At 42.3% G+C, this 22,626-nt stretch overlaps 1 protein-coding gene across 2 annotated transcripts; it reads right to left on the minus strand.

The window, feature by feature from the left end:
- Positions 1-10,752: 10,752 nt before the first annotated feature.
- Positions 10,753-17,998, minus strand: C1GALT1C1 (C1GALT1 specific chaperone 1). Of its 2 annotated transcripts, XM_029607857.1 has the most exons (3): positions 17,784-17,998; positions 17,102-17,141; positions 10,753-14,636 (listed from the first exon to the last, which is right to left on the minus strand). In XM_029607857.1, the coding sequence occupies exon 3, from the start codon at positions 14,629-14,631 to the stop codon at positions 13,675-13,677; it is 957 nt and encodes a 318-aa protein (XP_029463717.1). In that variant the 5' UTR covers positions 14,632-14,636; positions 17,102-17,141; positions 17,784-17,998; the 3' UTR covers positions 10,753-13,674. The 2 variants fall into 2 exon arrangements, with proteins under 2 accessions (XP_029463717.1, XP_029463718.1); XM_029607858.1 differs by lacking the exon at positions 17,102-17,141.
- Between the last annotated feature and the right edge of the window lie 4,628 nt (positions 17,999-22,626).

A 22,626-nucleotide genomic window follows, 5' to 3' on the forward strand; every position in this document is an offset into this window, starting at 1 on the left:
AGATTATATGAAGAACTTTGTATCATGTTAGAAATTAGTGGAGCAGAGACATTAATATTACTAGTGTAATTATTTGATATAAGGCCTATAAGTTCTGAGAATGCATGTGCCATTTTTTTTTTCCTTAGCTGCTTATAACAAGAAACAAGGCATGAGTTCAGCAGTTATTCATGAGGCTAGGGGTGCAGATAGGGAAAATAGGACAGAAGCAATTTATCACATCGGCAAACAAGTGTGGCTAAGAACAGACAGGTGGTGCCTCAAGAACACTTGGGAGTGGCCCAGAGAAAAACTGAAACTAGGACAAAGGTCAGCAGAATCAACATAAAAAGACCAACTTCAAGCTGTTTGAAATCAGAGAAAGAACAGATCAGAGAAAAAGCTTTTGGACATTACAGTGGTTAATGAAGTGCCTGATGAACTGTTCCTTGTTTTCAAACGTTGTGTTTCCATCATTCCAAAGACGTGACTCACATTGGAAACTGAGGGGAAGTATCATCGTATATCGTCTTTAATACAAAACTAAGCTTGTATGCTTTTATTGCTTATTCTCAGACTTACAAATAAAACTTCTATACTTATAAATAAGTGTTCTGTGTATTCAGTGACAAAATAACCACCAATTTTACCTACCCACTACCGGCCCTGACTTTTACGGTCTGGGGTACGGATACCCAGACATTAGGGAAAAAGCATGTTCAAGCAGTCTTGTCTGAATTATCAGGAAGACTACTCACCCTGAGTTTAAAAAAAAAAAAAAAAAAGTTTGCAATTTTGTTAAGGGTTTGTCAGTTGCTTGGTTTTGATTGTTAATATTACTACCCTTAACATAAAGCTTGGTGGTAACCTGCATGCAGTGGCAGTGGCTATCCTTAACAGAAACATGGGGATAACCTGCACAGAGCAGCCATTCTTCCATAAGAAACTTGCTGGGCAGCCTGGATGGACTATTAGGTCTTTTTCTGCTGTTACTATGTAACAGGATTTGCAGTATCTAGGTCTATGAGGGACTGGAGGGGCCCACAGCACGAAGACAGGTTATAGCTGCCCGCTACTGCCCTCCTTAGCTGCAGGTCTGTGAGGGTTTGGAAGGGTTCGTGCCCCTCCTGTCCCAGTGACAGACACAGTATGTGATAACTGCTTGCGGGCTTGGATCAAGAACATCGCTAAACAAGCTTGTGAAACAAAAATACAGGCTATTTCTAGTAAGTTTAGGGTTAGCAGCCACCATGGCTCGAGCTTCTACAAGTCTGTGCAAAAGAAATTTGGTGCCTGGAAAGGATTTGGGAACGAGAACTGGAGGAAGTTCTGGGACGCCATTACTGGAACACTTACCTGGGAGGGAGTGGGAAAAGATTTGCGTTCTGCATCTTTTACTCAGTCTATTTTATTGCCAGTTGGGCAAGCTGCATACACATGAAATTATAGGAGATCCAAGACTCAAACTCCAACAAATGCTGGTTTTCTGCAGAAGAGGTAGGCACTTGAAAGAACATGTGCTGTTACCGAAAGAGTCAACTATTTAAGCAAAGAGGTCGGAGGTAAAATCAGATATCTTGGGAATCCAATGAATATTCACATGAAAGTCCTTTATTCAGTGGCTTTCCATGACTAGGTGTCTTGACACAAAAACGGTTTGAATTAGCACAAATTGGAAACCTGTGAGCAGCAGCACCAATTATTAAAACTTTAACCCTAGCTACTGTTCATTTGCATGAACATGAGGCTTGCCAGAGTGGGTCAGACCAAAGGTCAATCGAGCTCAGTATCCTGTTCCCAACAGTGGCCAATCCAGATTATAAGTACCTGGCAGGATTCCAAGTGTTAGATAGATTCCAAGCTACTTACGCCAAGAATATGCAGTGGATTTCTGCAACTCTACCTTAATAATGGTTAATGGACTTTTCCTCCAGGAACTTGTCCAAACCTTTTTTTTTTTAATATAATGCAGCTACACTAATAGCTTTCACCACATCCTCTGGCAACAACTCCCAGAGCTTAATTATACATGCATTCATAATATAAACCATCTTTAAAAATGTATATCTAAATTGGAGTGTATATCTCACATGTACCCCATGCTTGGATCTGAAATGCCTGAATTGCATATAGGGGTAGATTTTAAAAGGTGCGTGTGGGCGTACATCTGTGCACGCTACCCGGCGCGCACAGATGTACACCCAATTTTATAACTTGCGTGCACAAGTTATAAAATCGGGGGTAGGCGCGCGCAAGGGGGTGCACAATTGTGCACCTTGCGTGCGCCGAGCCGCACTGCCTTCCCCCATTCCCTACCCCCACCCACCTTCCCTTCCCCTACCTCCCCCCACCCTTTCCCCCCTAACTTTTTCTTTTTTTCTTGTTACAAAACTTAAAAGTTGCACGCGCCGGCCAATTGCCGGCGCTCAATCCCCCACACAGCATCAAATGGCTGCTGTGCCAGGAGCCTCTGACCCCGCCCCTTTAGTAAAGCCCCGGGACTTACACGCGTCTCTGGGCTTTATGTGCATCGCTGGGCCTTTTGAAAATAGGCCTGGCACATGTAACCCTTTGAAAATCCGGCCCTTAGATTGTAAAGGAGTTCCCTTGGAAAATTGAAAGATCAAGTGAACAATTTCTATATGGTTATGATTACCCATGAACAAGGGGAGGGGGCTAGTATCGAAGTTTTGCAAAGCTATTTTATTTAATGGGAAAGATATTACCTTACTTGTGAGGCAGCTGTGGCAGTTAAATGTTTTCAAGAAATTTGCAATCTACGGCAGAATTTTATTCAAGATCATGTGCTTAGTAAAGTTTTTTTAGATGACGAAGTAGTTTTGGAGGATTTGGGTTGAGAATGTACAGTGGCTATGGAAATACTACCTTTCAGGACAAAACATTTTTAGTGGGTGATAAAGTATAGATAAGCCAAAAACCAAAACTGAAATCTAACAATTTGGATAAAGCCGCACCCCTTCTGAGTCAATAGTTAGTGGAAGCACCTACATACATAGTAATGATGGCAGATAAAGACCAAATGGTTCATCCAGTCAGCTAGCAAATTACTCTATGGAAGTTACCCCCATGTCTTCTGCCAAGGGTAGTAACTGCTGCTCTGTGCAGTTACCCCCATGCCTTCTGTTTCATCTGCTCTGGCTGGTTACCCCATGGTTCTGTTAAGGGTAGTAACTGCCAATCTATGAAGATTACACCCATGCCTTCAGTTACTGCTGTTCTGTGCAGGTTACCCCCCTGTTTCTGTTAAGGGTAGTAACCAGGGCTGGTGCAAGGGTATTGGGCGCCCTAGATGACCCTTGCGCTGCTGCCCCCTCTACCTGTTTCGGCGCCAACTGTGTCGCGCCCCCCCTACCTGTTTTGGCGCCAACTAGTGCTTCTCAAAGTGCCGAGCTGTAGGGGGCGCCGAAGAGCAGCCACGTGGTGCTGCAAGCGGGGCCTATCCGGCTTGCGGCAAAGAGAAATAGAGACTGTACTTCTCAGCGCCGCGCAAGTCTCTCTTTCTCTGCTGCGAACCGGATAGGCCCCGCTTGCGGCACCACGTGGTTGCTCTTCGGCGCCCCCTACGCCTTGGCGCCCTAGGCGACCACTGAAGTTCGCCTAATGGACGTGCCGGCCCTGGTAGTAACTGCTGTTCTGTGAAGATTATCCCCATGCCTTCTGTTACTGCTGCTCTGTGCAGGTTACCATTACAACTGTATCTGCCGGGATAGATCTCCTCCAACTTTGCACTCCTAGATCTGTCATTCTTCTTTTAAAAATTGTTGCTCTGTCAGATTCCTTGGGGGGCATTGCTGGACAATAATCTTCAGGTCTTGTCACAGATTTTCGATTGGCTTAAGGTCTGGGTTCTGTCTGGACCATCTTTTTGCTCCTTAGCCACTCCTGTATAGCCACTGTTTGGTTTTTGAGTCATTGTCATGCTGAAAGGTAAACTTTTGTTCCAATTTCAGATTTCTTACAGCGGGCATAAGGTTTTCAAGGAGTTTTCTGTACTTTTCTTCATTCATTGTCCTTATATCCTGACAAGTGGCCAAGTCCCTAGGGATAAGAGAGATGATACTAGAACATACTTAACAGTTGGAATGATGATCTATAGTGTGCTATGCTGAGCTTGTGCCAAATTGAATGCTTTGCATTCAGGCCAAGATATTCTATTGTAGTTTCATCAGCCCACAAATCTTTTTGCCACATGGCTATAAGAGATGCCATATTGGGTCAAGTCCAGTATCCTGTGTCCAGCAGTGCCCAATCCAAGTCACAAATACACAAACATTAAATAGATCCCATGTTACTAATGCCGGCAACAAATAGTAGCTATTCTCTATTGATTAATAGCAGTATATGGACTTCTCCTCTGGGAACAATAGGGATGTGAATCGTTTTTCTAATGAATTGAAATATCGTACAATATTTCTAAATTCGTTAGAAATCGGTTAAAAGAAAGAAATGATCAATTTTACCCCCGATTTTTTGTAAAAATCGTTTTTCGGGTTAGTGCGCGCTAACAAAAAAAGTTTATTTTTGTTACTTTTTGCTATTTTTGTTAGTGTGCGTTAACTCCCGTTAAATAAATAAATAAAACTCCTGTTAGCGCGCACTAACCCGAAAAACAATTTTTCACTAAAAAAACAAAAAAAAAAACCGGGGAAATGCGGGAAAACGATTTTTTCCCGTGGCCAGACGATCCCGAAAGCGGGAACCCGATTCACATCCCTATTATCCAAACCTTTTTTAAACCCAGCTACACTAATTACACTAACCACATCCTCTGGCAACAGATGCCAGAGCTTAATTAATCTAAAAACCTGGATGTTGACCAAAGCCTACCAACTCACCCAATGATTCTAAAACACCAGTTCCCTCCTAATGATCCTATGCAAACATGTGGAACCAATGCGAGAAAGTAATATAACACATAACCGAAACCTGTATAGCTTGACATACAAACTACGTTTATAAAACCAACAAAATCTATGTTAACAATCACAAGAACCTTTTGGAAACTCTGTTAAACATCGGAACTTTGTAAATCATTGTGATGGCGAAACCGAACGACAGTATATAAAACTCGATAAATAAATAAAATAATGAAAAAGAATATTCTCCGATTCATTTTAAATGTTACTTGTTAATTTCATGGAGTGCCCCCTAGTCCTTGTGAATCAGTTCTTTACTCTTTCAGATAATACATTTACCAGTTCTAGACCTCTCATGATTTTAAGGACCTCTATCACATCCCCCCCTCAGCTGTCTCTTCTCCAAGCTGAACAGCCCTAACCTCTTCAGCCTTTCCTCATAGGGGAGCTGTTCCATCCCCTTTATCATTTTGGTCGCCCTTCTCTGTACTTCCTCCAGTGAAACTATATCTTTTTTTGAGATGCGGTGACCAGAATTGGACACAGTATTAAAGGTGCAGTCTACCCATGGAGCAATACAGAGCCATTATGACATCTTCAGTTTTATTCACCATTCCCTTCCTAATAATTCCTAACATTCTCTTTGCTTTTTTGACTGCCGCAGCACACTGAGCTGACAATTTCAATGTAATAACTTATGATATCCAGATCTTTTTCCTGGATGGTAACTCCTAATATGGAACCTAACATTGTGTAACTACAAGGATTATTTTTCCTTATATGCATCACGTTGCACTTGTCCACATTAAATTTCATCTGCCATATGGATGCCCAATCTTCCAGTCTTGCAAGTTCCTCCTGCAGTTCATCACATTCTGCTTGTGATTTAACTACTCTGAATAATTTTGTCTCATCTGCAAATTTGATCACCTCACTCATTGTATCCCTTTTCAGATCATTTATAAATATATTAAAAAAACCATCAGTCCAAGTACAGATCCCTGAGACACTCCACTTTTTCCATTGTTGAAACAGATCATTTAATCCTACTCTCTGTTCCCTATCTTTTAACTAGTTTGCAATCCACAAAAGGACATCTATCCCATGACTTTTTAGTTGTCTTAGAAGCCTCTCATGAGGGACTTTGTCGAACGCCTTCTGAAAATCCAAAACACCACATCTACCAGTTCATCTTTATCCACATGAGTATTTCACCCCTTCAAAAAAATGTAGCACATTTATGAGTCAACTTCCCTTGGGTAAATCCATAGTATACCGAGTGTTCTTTGCTTTTCTTCAAATGGAATTCAAAGTGGAGCTTTCTTCAATAATGACTTCTTTCTTGCTACCCTATCATACAGGTCAGATTTGTGGCGTGCTTGGGATATTGTTTTCAAATGCACACTTTGACCAGTCTTGGTTGTGAAAGCCTGTAGCTTTTTCAAAGCTATGGTTAACTGGTCATCTGTTTCAAAAATTCTGTTTGATATTATTGAAATATGTGGGACCGACACTGAGTCAGCTCATAACAGCAGGGCTGCTCTTAAGCTTAAGTCCACTTTAATTTTATATTTTTTTTTAAGATGTTCTTTCTTTTTTTATTTATATACTTAATAGGTAGCAATCAAAAATTAAGGTGAATGAATATCCATAGATCTCTCAAAGTCCAAATAGATAACAGTACATACATGAGCATAAAAAGATTGAAAAAATACTTAGCTTCAGACCGTACAGAAACCAAACTCCGACATGAATTCATGTTTCGATGATCATCTGCTTCAGGGGGCTTGCTCTTTATATAACATTGCTCACAACTAATTGGTCTTTCTGAAGACTATATCGTTCATCACAAATCTTTCTTTTTTTAAGACACCAAGAGGAAAGATGCTTTTTCTTCTATTGTTACTGCTCAGTTTCTTCTTAATTAGGGCAAAATACTAGGTTTGATATTCTAGGCCTAACTGAATAAGATGAGAAATGCACTCTTAGTCCAGAGCCCAGATTGACAAAAATCTTGTTTTGAGCAAGATTTAAGGTTTAAATGGAAAAAAACCCAACCCTGGAGAGCTCTTTATAAATAAAATATTTGAACAAAATATTGAAATTGCCTTAATAACAATATGGCCCCTCCCCCCCCTTATACATATGGGATTATCAAATGCACAGTAAATCCCACATTTTCACCAGTAATGTGCATTGCTTTGGCTGGAAAAAAAAAATGCATTCCCTCATCCCCACCTACTCAGCCGTAATCCTTAAAGGGGCAGTTAGCCCTAACATGATACCCCCCCCCCCCCAAGACAATACCATCCTCCTAATTCTGATGGCTTCAGTAGTAGCTGTGCAGCCTGTGTTCAAATCTCACCCCTTTTGACTTCCCAAAAAAAGCACATGCTAAGCTAAGGCTCCTCTTTGCCCCGCCCATGGAAAGAGAAGCCTCAGGTTTGCCAGTGCCATTCTGAATTTTGGTGCTGGTAGGGCAGGAGTAATTGGACAGCACAGCTCCCTGGGAACTTTGGCTCACCTCAAGCTAAAAAAAAAAAAAAGGGGGGGGGAGGGGATCTGCTTTGGGGGAAGAGGGTTGAGTGCCAGGGGAGGTCTGTAACTGGGGCCTAGCTGCCCTATAGGGATCTACAAGGTGAAGAGGGAGGCAGTAGCATTGGCAGATGCATTAACCTGCAGAAGCTCTCAGGACAAAGTTAAACCGCACCTCCATAAATGTAGTGAAGGTGAATCACAAACTGAAGAGAGTTAAACTTTTTAATATTAATGAGATGTATTTGCATTTTTTAGTTAACATAGTAATGACAGCAGAAAAAGACCAAATGGTCCAGCCAGTCTGCCCAGCAAGTTTCTTTCGGTAGTAACTGCTGCTCCATGCCGGTTTCTGTTAAGCATATTAATACTGCTAGCAACATTTTTACAGGGTGAGCAGCTTTGATAATTCAGACAATGCTGCTTGAACCTGCTTTGCTTTTGGAATTGACTGTAGCAGACCTGCGTTTTAGCCCTAATGTCTGTATATCGGTTCCCCGGATCGTAAAAGTTGGGACCCACTTTTGGCTGCCATCTAAACCCAATTCCTCTTTCACCCCCACTGTTGAAACAGAAAGTGATGTTGCAATTTGTCAAAATCATGAAAGCTAATTGGTTAAGGGAAGTAACTGCTGCTCCATGCAGGTTAGCTCCCAAGTTCCCTTTTCTTCCTTTCAATCCTCTAAGCCTTTAGGGATCCATAGTGTTTGTCCCATGCCTTTTTAAATGTGTTTGTTTTTGTCTTCACTACCTCTTCTAAAAGGGCATTCCAGGCATCCACCACCTCTCCCAGATATTTAAAAAAAAAAAAAACTAAAACCCTTACTCCACACCCATGACTTCCGTACTGTCATCCAGGCCACCCTCTCTTCCAAAATGGACTACTGCAACTCCCTCCTCCTAGGGCTCCCCTATTCCACCATAAAGCCGCTTCAATTGCTCCAGAATGCAGTAGCGAGGACCATCACAAACGCCTGTAAATCAGTCCACATCACTCCCATCCTTAAAGACCTCCATTGGCTATCTCCTCACGCATCCTTTATAAAACCTTCACCATCATTCATAAATCCTTATACAAACACAACTCCAATTGCTTGATGACACACTCTGCCTCACACGCTCTAACCGTCCCACCAGAACAAACACTAAAGGAATCCTCCACGTACTATCACTCAAAAAGGCACACCTCTCAGTCACAAGGGACCGCGTCCTCTCCATTGCTGGTCCTACACGATGGAACTCACTATCCGCAAATCTCCGATTTGAGCCTTGTACCAATAAATTCAAAAAGAAATTAAAGACATGGCTCTTTAAGCAGGCTTACCCGCCCTCCATTTTAACCTTATGCTGCATCTTTACATTGACCTGTATCTATGTAATTAGTTTGTGATTATTGATGCTTGTTATTATATTATTGCTTGCTTCTGTTTTTGCTACCTATCGGCCTTTTCTCCGTTGTCCTATCCCTACTACCTGTGTTATGTATTTTCCACCTTTAGTTTGGATGTAAACCGGTTTGATGTAACCACGAATGCCGGTATAGAAAAGTATTAAATAAATAAATATTTGTTCTAGGTCATCGTCCCCGGAGTTTCATTTTGTGACTTCTAGTTCTACTGTTTGCTTTCCAAAGGAAAAGATTCAAAATTCATGCATCATTAAAACCTTTCAGATATCTCCAGGTCTGTATCATTTCTCCCCTCCTCCATATTCAGATCCTTCAGTCTCTCAAAAGTCTTCTAATATAGACCCCACACCATTTTGGTCACCCTTTCTCTGGACTGCTTCCATCCTGTCTCTATCCTTTTTGAGATACGGACTCCAGAACTGAACACAGTACACGAGGTAAGGCCTCACCAAGGACCTGTACAAGGGCATTATCACCTCCTTTTTCTTACTGTTTATTCCTCTCTCTATACAGCCCAGCATTCTTCTGGCTTTAGCTATCACATTGCTTCACCACCTTCAGATCACCAGCCACAATCACCCTAGGTCCCTCTCCCAGTGTGTCCACATTAGTCTTTCACCACCCCCATCATGTACAGTTCAGTTGTATTGGTAATACCCATGCTAAGTTGTTTTTAACTTGCCTTAATTGCCAAATTTGGTGTATGTAAACAATGGTTAGTAAATAGGCATTACCTCCATTAAAACATATTTTGTAAATGACTGTCAGGTAGAATAAACACTTATGGTGTAATGGAAAATGGGTAATTCTAATCATGTGGTTCACAGAATACTAGTGCAGTAAATTCAATCAGCTTTCTGCTTTTAACCAGTCAATAAAGCAGGGCTTCCCAAACCTACCTCAAGGAGCCCACAGTCACTCCTTTCCATGAGAGCCACAATGAATATGCATGAGAAATGTGAGGCTTCAATGTATGCAAATTTCTCCTGCACATTCTTTTGAATATCCTAAAAGTGCCATAGGCTGCTGGTTATGTTTGGGGAAAACCCTGCACTGAACCCAGTGCAAAGCATGTTATCTTAAATCAGCTTACTAAAACTATTGCTAGTGGATTTGTCTTTTTATATCACTCTAGTTCAGAGGTTGTTGCCATACACCCGCTATCCTGGGTTTTCAGGATAGCCACAGTGCCCATGCAGGAGAGAGACTTGCATAGAAAAAAAATGTACTGCCTGTAAATCTCTCTCCTGCATGGTATTTGTGGCTATCCTGAAAACCAGACTGGCTGGTTTCAAGTCCTGAAAGGGTAAGTATATCAAAGGGGTAGGGCCAGCCTTTGGGCAACTGGTGCCCCTCAGGCCTCTTTGGCAGCAGCGGTGGCATGAGAGATGCTGGCAGCGCCCAGAGCACCTACCCACTCCAAAATCCAGCCCTGCAAAGTAGAGCTGGTGACAGCATTTTTACATAATCAGTACCCTGCTTTGAATGACACAGACAGGAGTTTCTAAAAGGCATAACACTGATGATGAACAAGGCTGCGAATGCCAAACATGAAGTGTTACCATGTGCATGTTCCACAGTGAGAAAACTTCTACAAGGATCAGCAACTCTGGTTCTTGTATGCCACAAGCCTGTGTTTGCCCATTAGCTGTATTTGCATGTAGTGGAGGGAGTGCATGCTAATACATCTCATGAATCTTCTTTATGGATATCTTGAAAACCCAACCCCACTGGCACTCAAAGACCAGTGTTGCTCACCCCTGTTCTACAAGTTAGAACAGTCCATTAACTTGTTTCCAGTCAGCATGCTCCATTCTTTTACAAAAACAGTGCCTGGTGGCCAGTCTCGGCCCATTCCTTCATTCAGCATTAATGAAGTAGGATATTGTAACAGCTACTGAACTGGTTCAGATTTTATGTTTTACCACACACAAAGTCATCGCTACCAAAGAATTCAGGAAACAGATTATACTTTAATAGTAAATTAATATTTACATAGATTTTGTATTAGAAAAGTATAGACAAATCGGTTCTCACATACTATCCATGAAACCCTCGGGGGGAAAACAATCTTGCAAAAAATAAATATTTTTCAATTTATCTAAATATTTTTATTTACATATCTCATACAAAACACCTAACCCTTTATCAAACATACATTTAACACCAACATTCTGTTTCATTTCCAGAAATTAGCTGAAAGTCAGAAATCTGTACAAGAAAATGTAGGAAAATAATTCAGGTCACGTGATCATTTTAATAGGCCTGGCTGTTTCCTCCTGTTCCTTTCTAGCTTCCTGCTGAACTAGAAAAAGCCTCCACTGGGCCTTGGCACTATTAGCCTTCCTTTGCCAGCAGCGGGGCATTAGCTTAATTACAACTCACTCCAGTTACTTCAGTAATGAATTCTCGAGCCGGGGCCACAAACCAGGACCGCCCCCCCCCATATCTCTGGCCAGAGGCCCAGCAATCAAATCCTGATCCTTTGCATGCTTCCAAGACAATTCTGCATCTTACTCACATAGAAGTGGGGCTAGGGGAATGTGACAAATTCAAAATGTTTTGCACTCTGCATCTCACAGACGCCACTATCAACATCATTCAACAATGTGCCTGTGCCCACTTCTGTAGAAAAAAATGCAGAAAGATATTATGAATTTTGAACTGAACCCCTCTTGACCAAGAGACACTTTTTGCACTACTGATCTCTTATGATTAGCAATCCAAAGGCAGAAAACCTTTCTACCAATGCAGCCCTGAATGAGCCTGCAAGGGCAGCGGGCCATGGCTCTTGCAGCAGGTGAGGTGTGGGTTTGACCATAGAAATACTGTGAAGAAAAAAAAAAAGTTTTTAATTGGGACTTTATTTTGAGGTGTTGATAAACTGTAAAATTGTGTTTGTTTTTCTAGTTAATTAGGGGTTCTTTAAAGGTTCAAAAAATGAATGTGTATGGTTTTGGAGAAAAGGTAATATTGCTGGATATCTTTTTCAGTTGTATCACATCAAATATATACATTTCCACTACACAAAGCTCCTGCCATATCAAAACAATACTTGCATTCTCACCCACCCATTCCAGTAAGCAGTCCCAGAACTCTTCATCATGGCAGTCTTTGATATGCATTCAAGAAAATTAAGTGGATGAAGGAATGCACACTGATATTACGTCTCTGTTGACCCTAAAGGTGCTACAGTAATCAAACTGCCACTTGGGTTTATAAAGGTGCCCACTGTAGGACTCTGTTATGCCACCTTGTTTTCCATATTTCCTTCTCTTCATTGCCACGCTGGGACATGTCCAGGAAATTATGTTGGGACTGTCAGAAGCTCACAACTAATTTTCTCTATCCACAAAATCAAGGTAAGGGTGCCCTCAACTCAAACTTCAGTATACAACTAGTCAAGTAAGGTTTTCAGGATATCCACAATGAGTATGGATGAGGCAGATATGCATGCAATGCCTCCACTGTACGCAAATCTATCTTTTGCAAATTCAATGTGGATATCCTGAAAATCTAACTGATTAGCTGTGTTCTGAGGATCAGCCTGAAAAAAAGTCTACTCAAGTATTGTAAATTCTTTTTAAACCAGGAAAACTCAAATGAAGATAGAAGAACATGCCATACTGGGTCATACCAAGGGTCCATCAAGCCCAGCATCCTGTTTCCAGCAGTGATTAATCCACGTCAGAAACAGTACACAGATCTCATGCTACTATCACAGTGGCTATTCCCTAAGGGCCGGATTTTAAAAAGGTTATGTGCGGCGGCCCTTAAGCCCCAGGACGCGTGTAAGTCCCGGGGGCGTGGGCCAGAGGCTCCATTTGTCACTGTGCCAGGGATCACGCTGGCACAGTGACAAATGGCTGAAGTAAGTTGTGAAACAAAAAAAAGAGAAAAAAGGTAGGGGGGGGGGGAATGGGGGAAGGCGGCATGCGCAAGGTGCACAATTGTGCGCTCCCTTGTGCGCGGCGACCTCCGATTTTATAACTTGCGCCCGCCCGTTATAAAATCGGGCGTACATGTGGGCGCGCACACCCTTTTAAAATCTACCCCTAAGTCTGCTTGGTTAATAATAGTTTATGGACTTCTCCTCACCTTTTTGACAGCCAGCTATGCTAAGTGCCTTAACCACATCCTCTGGCACTGGAAGGGGGGGGGGGGGGGGGAAGGCAAAGGAGTTGCTTTTAATACTCTTAAAATTTCCATTTGCTACATGGCTCCTTACTAAATCAGGCAGTTTTATAATGAGCAGAGGCAGCATAAAACTACCAATACTTTCTCATCACGCAGGATAATATAGCAACTCCAGTCTTTGTCCAGCACTTGGACTGCTGACTCCTCTTTAAATGAGCAGCTTGCAGAAGGAGACTGTTGGGAGTGCATTGTTTCAAAAAAAATGGCACCATACACAAAACAACTGTATTGCACTAAATTATCCATTTCATCTCACTTATTTTGTAATTATTTGGTGCAACAGACAAACAAAACTATTGGCAAAAGATCACATTTTCCTACTGTTTCACTTACTCATAACTTTAATAAACCTAAACATTTTAATTGACATTACTTTAATTTTTAGGTCTGATTTTGACTTTAAAACAGCTATGCAGATCAGAATAATTTTGGAAATGAAAGTTAACTTAAGTTAGACACCCAGAAGAAAAAATAAATAAACCTTCTTTAAGATGTGAAGTGTAGCAGATTTGTTTGTTTGTTCTGTTAGAAATAATAGGGAACCCCCAACATGTGAAAATGTGTTCGCATTGTACACAAGAGTGGTCCCACTCATTTTCGTAAATGTGCTATCAAACAGTGCAGTAAATAACTGCAGCTTTAACACATTCTGCATGTGCTCCATTGCAGGGCAGGAATTTAATCATTATTCGAATCGCTGGGTGGTAGAAAAACCAATGCATCGTGGAAACTATGTCCATAGGCCCGCAATCTGTACACACCGTACATCATAACTTGCATGTTGTTAGGCGAAAGTCCACTGAAAGTGACTGCCATGTCTGAGCAGCACCCTTCTACTATCTGCTGTGGGTTACTTGCCATCGCATCCTTAATCAGAGCACTAACAGATTTGCTGTTGAAGAGGTCTTTGCCTTCAGAGTCTTCTGCATTTTCTGCCACTACTCCGGTATATTTCAGACACATGGCCAACTGTTTGTCTTCAGCCAGGTTCCATATTATGCTTGCTTGCTCTGGACACTTCTCTGGATTGTTGAAAATGGTGTTCAGCCTATTTAGGGACTCTAAGCTTAAGACAATACCACCATTAAAATCGACATACTCCAGGTCTCCAGATTTAATAGTATGGCCCATGTAGAAAGGCTGGGCTGGATCTTTTTTCAACAAAAAATACTTAAGGTTTTCAATGATGGCAAATGTTGTTGGGTGGGCAAGAAAAAACCATTTGAAATCATCTTTATAATTTTCATATGCATGTTGATATGCTTTTCTCATCATTAACCACATGTTGTCAGTATTGAGGTTAACAGATTCTAATACCTTCGCATTTTCAGAGCTGTAAAAGTCAGATTTATCACAGTGCTTGCTCCATGTTTCCTTCACTGCAGCCCAATGATTAATATCTCTAGGTTTCACAAGGATGATGCAGTACACGCGGATACTCTGAGTGAGTGCCAGGCGTTCGTCTTCTGACAGATTCCAAATCTCTTTGTTGTCTGGTGCTTGAACGTGGTGGTGCTCATGGTGATGTGCTCTGCTTTCATGGCCTATTTTAATGTGTCCAATGAGGGTAACCACTATGCAGACAACACCTCCTATCATCATACCTTTCACAAAAGAACTGCCCTCAGACATCATTTTCTCTAAAGAGGAAAGAAAAAAAGTTTCAAATTCATATTGAAAATCATTTTACTGAAAGTAAACTATTCAGATGACACTTGCAAGCAACCTAAAACCTTTTCAATAATCTTTATAAACCATTTTATTCTAAGTAATCATAATTAAGACTAAGTACAAACCATACAGTTTTAGTCATTTTAATATCTGAAGCTTTATACATTTCAAGAAGTAACACTGTTATAGAAATATATGAATAGATATCTAAACTGAATAAAGGAACATGGTTGTCATGTTACTCCATTAAATCTCATAGAAATAAAGGTCAGCAAACAAGCTGCATTTTTATTTAACCAACCTAATACATTTGAAATTAGTTTTGAAGAGTTACACTCCATTTCTCAACCCCTCTGACTTCAGAACTGTCCTGCAACTGCTTATTTTCTCCACCTTCAATTACTGCAACTCATTACTTATTGGAATCCCTTCATCATCCCTCAAACCACTCCAAATACTGCAGAATTCAGCTGCCAGAATCCTTACAGGAAAAAAAAGAAACAAACACATAACACCCATTTTATCATCTCTTCACTGGCTACCCCCAAAACCCACAAAGAAACCTACACTCTAACAACGCAGGATTCTTAAACATCCCCACCTTAAGAGACGCTCATCTTTCAACTACACGAGAAAGAGCATTTTCCATTGCCTCCCCCAAAATTTGGAACACCCTACCCAAAGAACTGAGGACCCAGCACATCCTGAAAACATTTAAAAAAGACCTAAAAACATTTTTATTCTGCAAACTCTATTCTAACTATCTGACACCTGATCATCCCAACCCTCAACAGAACTCGCAAGCATAATCCTCCTTCTTCATGCTCTCCTGATATACCCTCCTTTTTCACCCCTCCCTGCTCTCGATTCGTTAAGTTCATTAAAAATGTTCTCCTCACTATTCTGTTATTCAACTGCTAAGAAAAAATGTTTACTGTTCACAAAACTCTACTGTTCCCAACTATCATGTTAACTCCATTTGAATGTATGCCATTGCATATTTTGTATGATAATTGCATATTTTGTAAACCATTATGATGGCTCTACCGAATAACGGTATATAAAACTCTACAAATAAATAAATAAATAAATAAACTGTCATAGGGGTATAGCATTTGAAAAATAAATTGTTATTGAACTGATACACTTATCAAATAAAATGGGAAGTTAATGCAGGCTAAAAATACTTTTGTCTAGGTCAAGTCACAGAAAATAGGATATCAAGAATATGTGACTGCATAAGAGGAGAAATTACATGCAGGAATTATCCTGTCATTCTAAAACTGTATGCGCTTCTGGGGGGTGGGCTCATCAACCACCAAGCTTTCTGGAGTGAGGTCAGTCAAACACATACTGCTTGCCTTCCAAAGAAACAAAATTAGCAAGTTCCTGGTAAAAGTAAACAATATACAAAAAAAGGTAGAAAACCATAGAATTTGTAATAAATATTGCACATACATTGATGTGATGACACATTGTACCAATGAATTTAGACTAAAGCATTTTTCACTCCATTTGTGGCTACCTCAGTAATGCAATGCAAACCTATCCATTTCCATCTTGGCTTTGTACTGAATAAGTATATATTATTTTTTTATTTAAAATATTTTATAAAGAAAAGGCTACTGCAATTCTTTTAATATCATCATTAAGTGATAACACGATGTCACTCTCCCGGTTAAATTCTACCAATACCACTCATCCCTCTGGTTCATAGTAACACAGTAAACGATGGCAGAAAGAGACCAAACTGGCCCACCCAGTCTGTCCAGTTGGGATATTTCCACTTTGGGTAAACAAGCATATAAAATTCCCATATTCAGCTTAATACCAGCTCCCCATCCCTTTTTTCTTACCACTGCCTTCCAGTACCAGAATCTGTTAAGTGTTGGCCTCCACCACTTCCACTGGCAGGTCATTTTAAGCATTTATCTTTTTCTATGATTCTTACAAGACCAACATTAACTCAAACTCCCAGGTCCCCTGCAATGTCTTACTATCAATTTTTTTTTTAACAAGAGATAGTTACTAAAAATAGCAAAGCCATCGTCCAAAACATGCAGCCTCCTCATGTTCACTAAAGTTTGGGTTTTAGTCATAGCTACTCTATTAAGTTATGTCAGTGCCATTCTTAGAAGCCCAATGCAGTCATTCTACTACTGTTTGGATTAACTTACTATTTAAATGTAATCAATTTTGGGGAATAATCTATGTACATGCCCCTTCTTCAAACAGACTTTCAGTGTGTGTCCCTTTGAAATGTAAACAATTTTCTTAATTGTTAGTTTTTAAATGCCTCTTAACTTTCCATCTGAGGAAGGGACACCTATGATCCTAAAAGCTAATATACATCACCCCACCCCCCCCCAAAAAAAAAAAATTTAAATTGCTACAATACGTTTTGTTTACAGCTTTTAACTTTAGGTCCTGTTACCTTTCTGAAGTTCCTGTTTTCCCACTGTAAATCTTCAGTGCTGAAAAATAAAACGAGGGAAAGGTAAGCAGGAACTAGATTGTACCAATATGAACTCGTGGAAAGGAAGGGGCATGCTATGGGGCGGCTGTAAGCCAACTCCACCTATGAAGGGGAAGGGAGACACCGTGGCCAGATAAAGCTCCATAGGAAGAACTGCAATCATGAGTGCTGTTACATTAGCTCCAAATCTTATAGGATGTGCACCCAGTCCTAGTTTTGTGTCGATATCCCATTACAGTCCCATTCCTTTTTGTCCCTACAGAAAGCATTGGGCTGGAAGTTATAAGAACATGCCATACTGGGTCAGACCAAGGGTCCATAAAGCCCAGCATCCTGTTTCCAACAGTGGCCAATCCAGGCCATAAGAACCTGGCAAGTACCCCAAAACTAAGTCTATTCCATGTTACCGTTGCTAGTAATAGCAGCGGCCATTTTCTAAGACAACTTATCCAATCATTTTTTAAACACAGCTATCCTAACTGCACTAACCACATCCTCTGGCAACAAATTCCAGAGTTTAATTGTGCGTTGCCTAAACAGAGACTGGACCGCTACCACAAGATGACATGGAAGCAAGCTGCCAACTCTGCACACTATGGAGCTGGAAGGCCCTTTCTTTGATAGGCAAAGGAATAACAACCTTCAGTCAGTTTCAGCCGCTTCCCCGGTCAGCGCGATACTCTTTGGTTGGGGGAGAAGCTTGGATCTGTCTCTCACTCCGTGTACTCGTCGCTCACAGCTTCAGCTCCGCGCCTCCTCTCCGGATATAAACCTCCCTCCGCTCGTGGGCACCCGGAGAGCGGAAGAACCGAAACGAGAGATCAGAGCCCGGCGCTGCATCAGCTGACCGGAAGTGCCGGGTGCCGCCTCGCACTCCCTGTGTGGGCGGGGCGCGCCCGTCTTGTATGGGCGGAGTTTCGGCACGGACAGGCCCCCTGTAGAAAGTGGGGGTGGCCTTCAGCCTGCACTGTGCGAGGCCTGCCGTCTTTGCGCAAAACGTCCGGTGCGGTTAGGAAGCTTAGGCACAGAAAGCAAGGTCGATGCGCTAAAAACTGGACACGCTTTTTTTTAACCTGCGCACAATCACCTCTCCTGGTTGCTCGATGCAATGAGCAAATGAGCCGCCTCGCTAAAAAGGACGCGCTAGGGATAAATTGCGTGTCCATGGCATCGGGTGGCCAGGAGAAGTGGCTGTGCGCTGGTTAGGAAAACAGACGCTCAATTTTACGAGTGTCCGTTTTCCTAACCTGCGCAAGACTTTTTTTTTTTTTTAACATTATTCCTTTTTTCGGTTCCTTCGTCTTAATATCTGTAAATGTTTGGGGCTCCTCAAGCTCCGGAGCTGGCGTTAATTTTTTGAGGTTAAAAATGTGCACGTCGTAGCTTCTACGGGGAGGAGTTAAGATGGCCGCATAAACGCACACCTCGCTGCTGCTTTACGATTTCCTCATTCTCTATTATGCCTTCCAAATGGAAAGGGCGAGTAAGGGTCTTTCCTTCTGACCCTCCTCGCTCTTTGAAGCAGAATACCATTCCCAATACCTATAAATCAGGCCCGCTCTCCCGCCGCGCACACAGGCACCTCTCCTGGGCGCGCGATTCTTTAAATTAGGGCCTGCGCTAATAAGGAGGTGGCGGCTGTGAGCAGGTCTGACAGCTGACGCTTAATTTTACCGGGGTTGGTTGTCGAACCCACTGACAGCCATGGGTTCGGAAAACGGACACAGACAAAGTTGAGCATCCGTTTTCCAGGCGGCGGGCAGATTTTTTTTTTTTAATTTGTTTTTTAATTCTTGGGGCCTCCGACTTAATATTGCTATGATATAAAGTCGGAGGGTATACAGAAAAGCAGTTTTTTCTGCTTTTCTGTACACTTGCCCCGTGCCATCTGAGATAAAATGTGCGGCTTGGCTGCACATTTTACTTTCTGTATTGCAGGTGACTAACTAATAGGCTACAGTATAACGGGTAATAATAGCGTGTCAAAAACGCTTTGCTGAGCACACCGTTCTGTATCAGCCTGAATAAGCGGACACTTAGCCCCATTGTCATTTTAGGCGGAGGTGACTGGGGATGAAGCATCTCTCAATCCACTTGATAGCTGCTTACCACCAGCAGAGAGTGATCGGGTTACCACCGAAGTTTGCGAAGCACGGAGTGATGACTTCATAAGGGGGCGCCCCTATGGAAAGAGCACCCGGCAGTTTTTCCCTGATCTTAGCTGATGCAAGCTGAATACCTGACTCCTCTGGGACAGAAGCTACAGAAGGAGGCATTTTCCCCCCACAGTTGTCATTGGTAGTAGCTCCAGAGGACCCAGACCATCTATCTTCAGATTCTTCTGCTGCAGATGAGTTTTCTGGAGCAGTTTGTTTTGCTATTCCATCTAAACCACCAATGGTTACCTTGGACTCATTGTGGGATTTAATGGCTAGCATGTCTACATCTTTTTCTCATTGTTTAAATAATGTCAACACTCTTTCTTCAAAAGTTGACTCCCTTGCTCAGGATCAATTAAAACGTCAGCATGAACAGGCTGGTCGGATTCACTGGTTTGAAAGGGCTGTTCAAAAAGTGGAATCAGTAAACGCTACAGTCATTCAAGAATGAGGTTTCTTGACTCGAAGGATGGAGTATGTGAAAAGTCGTCTCAGATATCCGAATCTTCGAATTACCACCTTCCCCAAAGTTATGGGTGAACTTCCACAATTAACTCTGAAAAAATATCTAATGGAAATATTGCATTTCACACCAGAAAATATTCTTTCATTTAATAAGGTATTTTTTCTTCCTTTTACATCAAATCCTGGCTGGCAAGCTACCACTCAAGTACCATAAGAATTAACTAATTTGACTTCATTTCTGGAATCTTCTTTGTTGGAAATAATTGAGAGGACTACACTTTTAGTTTCTTTTTTTAGTGAGCACAACCTGAGTTTTCTAATGAAATGTTACTTCAAAAATCTAAATGCTAGTTTCTTGGGCCAGCCGGTCAGGATTTATCCTGACCTGGCTAGGGCAACACAAGAAAGAAGGAGGGGCTTCTTGGCTTTACACCAAGAAGTACTAGCTCTAGGAGCATCATTCTTATTATGACATCCTTGTAAATGTGTAGTCAGACTGCGTGCTGAGAGTTTCATCTGTTTTGTTCCAGAGCATTTGAGCAGTTTTTTTGATATGAGGAAGCAGACTGTTCCATCTTTGTCCCCAGTAATACAAGAGTAGTCTATCTAGGATGGAATTGGAATGGGCTTCATGCTATGGCCATTTTCCTGTGTTTTTCTTTCTTTTTTCCTGGTTAAATTCTCTTTTCCTCCTTTCCTCCTTTCCTTCCATGGTTGGAAGGTCTATATATGTGAGAAGATGATTAGTAATGTTTTGTTTTCCTGTATAATTAATATTGAATGTTAGAATTCGTGGGTTTCGTGGACCCTTGGCCCGAAGTGAGGGTTGATGCCACCTGTGGGGAGGAGCCCCACAGGTCCTCACTGTCGGGAGGCGAGGTCAGGTGCAGCAGATGCAGTAGTGTGTAGAGGAACAGAGCATCCCACATCGTAGCCACGTGATAGGAGCTTGTAGAGAGGAGTCTCAGAGGTCCCGAGGAGCTGGGTGAGTGACACAGTTCAGAGGGACCCCACAGTGTACAGGCTGAGCTGGAGAGCAAGGGCCAAGCAGGAACCTCCGAGAGAGCAGTGCTAGGCAGGCCCGAAGAGCGGGGAGCGCGAGGCAAGAAGTTCAGGAGGTATGCTGCAGAGACAGCCCCTGGGGGCGGAGCTGCGTAGCGAGGGAGGCACTGGTGAGATGACGTAGGCAGTCCCGTGGAATGGGAAAGCCCAAGTCGAGACTCCAAGTAATGACGTAGGCAACTCCGAGGAGCGGGGCTGTACACAATGGAACCTCTTGGTAGAAGATGGAGACACCATCCCGAGAGGCGAGGAGGTGTAAGCACAGTCACTGGTGTAAAACGTAGGCACTCCCCCGAGGAGCGGGGAAGCACAGGCAGACACCGGTGTAAAACGTAGGCCCTCCCCCGAGGAGCGGGGCTGCACACAATGGAACCTCTTGGTAGAGGACGGAGACACCACCCCGAGAGGCGGGGAGGTGTAGGTATAGTCACTCGTGTAGAATGCAGGCACTGCCCCGAGGAGCAGGGGAGTGGAGAGTCGAGTCTCCAAAGCGGAGAGGCAGTTCTGAAGGGAAACCCCGAAGAGCAGGAAGACTGGCAATTGGGACCTCTGAGAGGCACAGGGCTAGCCCGAGGAGTGGGGGAAGCCAGGAGACCAGGGGAGGAGAGAAGGGCAGCACAAGACGTGAGTAGAAGCGATCGCAGCCGTCTGCAACCGACAGTCATAACATTGAAATTCTGCTTTGTTTTCTCTCTGATGTTTCTGTGCAAAGGTCTTCTTTGTAATATAATTGAAATCGTTAAATAAAAAGTTTTTAAAAATGTGCACGTTGGGCACACATTTATTTTTAACATAAGTCGGTAATAGCTAATAGCCTCATTAAGATGGCATTTACATGTGATGAGCGCTATTAGCTAGCGCTGGTTTGAACGCGCGTTGTGGACACTCTAATCCCCTCATTGCATAAGGGGTTATGGACATATGCCCAGCCATGGGTTAATCTGTGCGCTAGTCTGAGTGCACGATATTGCATCGGCCTGAATGTGCATTCTGAAATGTGAGTATTTCTTACTAGTGCCCTCCCATGGAAATCCCTGAAAATGAGAGCATTAAGCAGTACTCCCCGATGCAGTAAAACGCGCGCTGAGCGCCCGTTGTCTTAATGTGTACGCAACTATAGCCCCTGGGCGCCTGATACAATATTTACATGAGAGACGGTATTAAAAGGGGCACGCTAAAGGAAAACTGTGCGTTCATAGCGCTCAATAGTTTATTGCATTGGGCACCCAATTGCAACAGGTGCTCAGTACAAGCATCCATTTCCATCCCACTTCTTTTTTTTTTTGTTATAATTCACTTCAGCAATCTCAGCAAAATACTATTTTTATTTATTTATTTATTTATTGGCTTTTATATACCGAAGTTCATGTAAACATATCACATCGGTTTACACTTAAGGGCAAATATTCATTTAAAACATTTGCATTTCAAAAGTAAAGGAAAAGATATATAAATACATAGTTTTGTTATAAAATAATAAAATATTAAATAAAAATAAAACATAGAATTTAAAATTTAAAATGAAAGTTTCAAAAGATTAAAAGATAAAATAATAAATATTATGTTACGGGAAACACTGGGAGAGCAGTCCCCCTTAGAGGGAGTGTGCCCTTGGGCCCCTGGCACGATCCCGCGCCAAGGGTAGGTGTAGCGTGGGTGGCGAGAGACAGCCCGACCCCCAGCCGGACCTGCATGCCTCTGGAACCAACTGTGGAGTGTTGGTGATGAACAGTCCTCCGACCGTTCCCGGCCCTTTCGGACCTGCCGCTGGGATGGCAAGAGGCAGCAGGCCGGACT

Source organism: Rhinatrema bivittatum, chromosome 6, assembly GCF_901001135.1.
Source record: "Rhinatrema bivittatum chromosome 6, aRhiBiv1.1, whole genome shotgun sequence".
NCBI lineage: Eukaryota > Metazoa > Chordata > Amphibia > Gymnophiona > Rhinatrematidae > Rhinatrema > Rhinatrema bivittatum.

Excerpts from the sequence above, each read along its gene's own strand:
- C1GALT1C1 (XM_029607858.1), bottom strand. The coding sequence starts at position 14,631 with ATGATGTCTGAGGGCAGTTCTTTTGTGAAAGGTATGATGATAGGAGGT.